The 4,903-nt window shown below is 38.7% G+C and overlaps 1 protein-coding gene across 1 annotated transcript; it reads right to left on the bottom strand.

Annotated features, from left to right (window-relative positions):
- Positions 1–380: 380 nt before the first annotated feature.
- On the bottom strand, positions 381–1,635 carry LOC149529260 (protein EXORDIUM-like 2). The gene has a single exon (XM_089809654.1). It carries the CDS (start codon positions 1,540–1,542, stop codon positions 553–555), a length of 990 nt encoding a protein of 329 aa, XP_089665780.1. The 5' UTR covers positions 1,543–1,635; the 3' UTR covers positions 381–552.
- Between the last annotated feature and the right edge of the window lie 3,268 nt (positions 1,636–4,903).

Raw genomic sequence — 4,903 nt, 5'->3', positions numbered from 1 at the left:
CCTTTCATATATATAAATAAGTATTATTCTAAAATTAGTTTTGCTTAATTATTATGGATGATAGAGGGTCCGATATATATTTTTAAATTAGAATTTGACTCGGACTTCCGGCCATTAGGGAGATCATTTATTTTTCCGATCGATTCGCTAACATCTACTCCGTTAATTCGATTTAATTTTTTTTTATACTTTACAGTACCGGCGGTCATTAGAGAGTTTCAGGCATTTTTCGCTGAGTTCGCTAATCGCTACTTGTTAATTCAAGTTTTACGAAAACTATCAGACGATTATTGGCCAAAAGCAACAATCTCGAGAAACTTACAGAAAATTTTTTATGTTGACCCAATATACTTCAGAACAACGGAAAAAGACAAGGGCAGTTCAAAGCGACTTGTTAACTTGCTTAATAAGAACGTGAACAGAGTCGGACAAAATAAAGTGGTGCAGTATAACAAAACCTTCGTCTTTGTATAAAGAATAAAGAATTACTACGTGCAGATCCCATTTTCTTTCTACCTCTAATCCCTTTTACTCATCTTACTACAATAATGTTCATATCAACGTTTTGCACGACTTAGTTGCAGGATCCCACATGGCAGGAAGCAGAAACTGGCGCCCATTGAGTCCATGGGCATTGTAACTCGCTCCCGTTGTGCCATCCACCAGAAGCTCCCCAGGAAAACCAGGGTAAGCCCCCTTTCCATATATTCCAGGGCAAGCTGAAACAGCCTCCAATGGAGCAGCAGCATCGCCTTGAAAGTAACCAGTATTGAATGGATTCGTCACAGCTCCAGCCAAAACAGTGGCAATGTTGATAACCATTCCATCAATCCCCACATCTCCATTGGGAGCAATCAATGGAGGAGACTGAGGACCATACAGAGGCTGATGAAATGGCCAAGCACATTGACCAGGACACTGAGTAACAGAGTTCCCAACCCAGGCGTATGAGAGAACTTTCTGTCCATTGACAGAGGACGGTAAAACATTGGCATGGTAACCACAGGAATTCATACAGAAACCCTCAACAAGGACATCTTCTGCCGTAAGCACCAAATACACCGCATTGTCCTTCTTCGGCAGAGGCAGAGCACCGGATTTAACAGAACCTTCAACCAGAGAAGCAATATCAGATCTCTTCAATGACTTCCCGAGGGAATAAGATTCATCGATCTTCTGCTTCCCAAGCCTTGCAATGCTCACGGCAGCCTGATTCGAGCCAGAGGCAGTCATTTGGTACTTTTCAGTAGTCTTCCACCATGAATTAACGGACGGCCTCTTTGCCTTTCCGGTCAAATGTGCTCCCAAAGACTGCAAATAATCCGCCACAATGGACCGCTGAACAGGGGTAAATTTCCCGTACCAGACAACATGAACATCAATGGGGGCCGTGGAAAGCAGAGGACCGTTGTGATAGGTCAAAACAAGCGGCTCCTCTTCAACCAGAGCCTCAAGCTTCCTCCCTTGTGCAAAACAACTCAACTCAACGACACAGATAAACAACAGAAGCCTCGCGACCATTGAAACCCCCAAATTCACCATTTCTCAGGACAAACCCTAAACCTTGAAAAACCTAAAATCCCCTTTCACTAGCTCTGTGATAAAACAGTAACTGCAGACAAGTGAATTGGAATGAGTGATTTGCAATTTGCGGACACCGGGTTTAAATAGGGGAGGATGTGGCGGTGAGTAAGGTTTGAAAGCGATTGACAGTGGAGCGCCCTGCTGGCAGCTATTACTTACCGTGGTCCTGAGAATTCCCATTATTGGTGACAGCTGTCCTAGCGTCGTCCGACACGTGCCCCGAGTGACCCTTACCAACTGACTAACTCAAGCTGGAGTTAACCCAGGTGAAAAAGATGTGAAAAATGTGAAAGATGCAGCGTCCCCGGGCCCGCTATTCCCATGGCGGGCGTGGGAAGTGTTGGAATTGGGGAAAGTGTTTTACTGCGGTTGGGTTAAAGTAACGTGATGAGATGGGCAGGTCACATCCGTCGCAGTTACCGAGGTGGAATATTAGCTGGCAGGTGAATGAGTCGTCATGTCAGAGCATCAACGTGAGCTGTATGGTCATCTGCGGACGGAGTTCAGGGCAGGTTTACTTCCTTCACGGGTGGACCCCACTCATTTTTAAATTTGAATCCCAAAACGTGCAGCTACTGCACTCTATTATTTTTTTTTATTAGAGATCAGTCGCCCGTTTGAGCAAGTGCGGCGAACTTGGGAGCCTTTACCCGATGTGATTAGGGGAAAAAGTAAGTAAGTGGGTTTTATAGTCCATGACACTATGTCATAGTTTTTGAGTTTACATATGGTGGCAGTGATATGGGACTACCTCGTACTCTTTTTCGAGAGGCGCTTGGCACTGCTACAAATGAGGCGTACATATCCTACCCTCAATGGAATTTGAACTTGTGACCTCTCTTTCATGAAAATAATTTGGTTGTACAAATGTTTTGACATTTTTGTTTTTGTTTTTTCTAATATAGGAGTGTAATCTTATTGGGAGTGTGTATTTAAATTTAAAGCGGTTTATAGTAAACTTAATGTTTTAAGAGAGTATATTTAATATTATAATTTTTAATTAATATTAAGTTATCATGAGTAGATTGACATTATTCATCTTATTATTTATAGGGATTTGTATGGTACCTATTATAATTATATTTCTAGGAATTCTACTTTTGAAAAATAAGGAGTCAATGATGATCTTATAATTATCTTCAATTGAATTATTTATGGGGATTTGTATGGCACCTATTATAATTATATTTTTAGGAATTCTACTTTTGAAAGATAAGTAGTCAATGATGATCTTATAATTATCTTCAATTGAATTTAACTAACCCTTAATACTATAATAATAACAGTCAAATCTTTCATTGCAATTTTTTCTATATAATACACTACAACACTACTAACTAAATCAAAGAGTACAACCCAATTGAAAGATATGTGACATGGGATTTCACCGATCTATTCTTAACTACTTTATACAATTTCTTTGACTCTTTACTATATATTTAGTATTATGAGAGAGTACATATTACTAGCACTTGCACTCTTAGAAAGTGCAAGGGATAAGTCAATAGTTCATATATGTCAAAGCATTAAATATCTAAACATGTGTCATTATAAAAGGAAGACTTGTACTTAACAATGTCCACTTTTGATAAATTGAAGTCAAAGTTTAGGCAAACTATATATTTTGAAGATATAACTTGAAAACGCACCCATCACCATTTGTGTTGTTGTAGTGATTGATTGGTTTCTTCATAGTTACATAGCCTTTTATCATCCACTCCATTTGAAATGAGTTGAAGCCCCTAAGAGGAGTAATAGTTGTAAGTGGAGGTTTCTTTCGTAGAGATGCATGCAAACCAAATATTAATTTTGTAGGATTGGCCTATTCAGATGCAACAAGATATCCCACAATTGTGCATATATCCAAGGAAGTTCCTACATGTTGTTGTACAAGTTTCTTTGGTTCTTTCAAGAAGAAGATGGGGTCACCTATGATATCATGACCCATACAAAAAACCTCTAATTTAGAGACTACAATCCACCTATGAATTAATTAGTTTTATACAATTAGTATTGGTGCACAACTTTTTAACATACAGACTTTAGCCTAACATTAAAAAAAATACAAAAAATCATAAGGCTTCATAAAGGAAACTATAAATTTAAAAAAGTATTTATTATGATTGCATTGTATATGTTTAGAAAAATAAATAAAACTAAAAAATAAAGGAAAAACATAGAACATAATAACATATTTGATACTAGAACTTTTCACTCTGCAACTTTTCTCGCCTTGTTGTTGTTTGGATTTTCGTCACCCATGAGGACCTCCCATTGGTCAACTCAAGTCTCTATGTTTGCTTGGACCTACTCCTGGTGCTTACTTCTAACCAAGGGTCCCAAGGGGAGATGGATCCCACTGTGTTTGGATCAAGTGTGTTGATTAATGGAGTTGACTCTGTGAGGGTTGGCTCGACTAATGCTTCCCTAAAGAATGATCTAGACTTTTTAGGAGGATCCCCCAAAAGGTATCCTCTGACCCATGTGTTGTCAAAGGTTGACTCAGTTGGTGCTTTTTCAGGTTGGAATGATGACTTTGTTGGTAATGTTGGTGATTCTCCTCCTACTCAAGATCCTAGGATACTTCAGGATCAAGAAGGTCCTAAAATCTTTATGTCAAAAAATTGTTGTGGGGAGTGTTTCGTCTCACTTTAGCTTTGCCTTGTGGGTCATTTTACTACTTTGAGGCCATCAATTAAGATGGTTTGAAAATAGGTTGGCCAAAAATGGAACATAAAAGGATTTGTAAGTGTTTTGGCCATGTTAGGTGCTTTATTTTTATTTAAGTTCACAACAGTGAAAGATCTAGTTGTGATTCTTTTTGGGACCTAGTACTATGGGAAATAATGCCTGATGGATGCTAAGTGGCACTCAGGGTTTGATCCGTCCACAAAAATTCATAGAATTGCACCTAATTTGTTAGAAAGTAGTCCACCAAGATAACTAGGGGGGGTTGAATTAGTTATCAGATTAAAATAACTCTCAATATCCTTATGAAGCCCAAAACATGTAAACATTAGATACTATAACAACCATAGAAAGGTTACCATACACAATAACACCAAATTTGTTAACTAGGGAAACCCTTGATCAGAGGGAAAACCCTAGTGGAGATGGTACCCACAAAATTATGTACTACTATATAAGTTCCTTGTAAGAGGATGGACCTTGTTAGGAGTCAATGAAATACATTCAATACATATCAGTCCATGTTAGGAGACTTTGAGTCCTTGTTAGGAGATTCTAACCCCATTAGGAGTTGTGGAAGACAAAAGGACCCATTCTCCAAACAACTTCATGGGAAAGGCTACCAATCTCA

This window comes from Cupressus sempervirens, chromosome 11, assembly GCF_028749045.1.
Source record: "Cupressus sempervirens isolate cs-2001-9-10 chromosome 11, ASM2874904v1, whole genome shotgun sequence".
In the NCBI taxonomy this organism is placed as follows: Eukaryota; Viridiplantae; Streptophyta; class Pinopsida; order Cupressales; family Cupressaceae; genus Cupressus; species Cupressus sempervirens.
The sequence above is the reverse complement of the archived record's forward strand: the minus strand, read 5'-3'. Positions and strand labels throughout refer to the sequence as shown.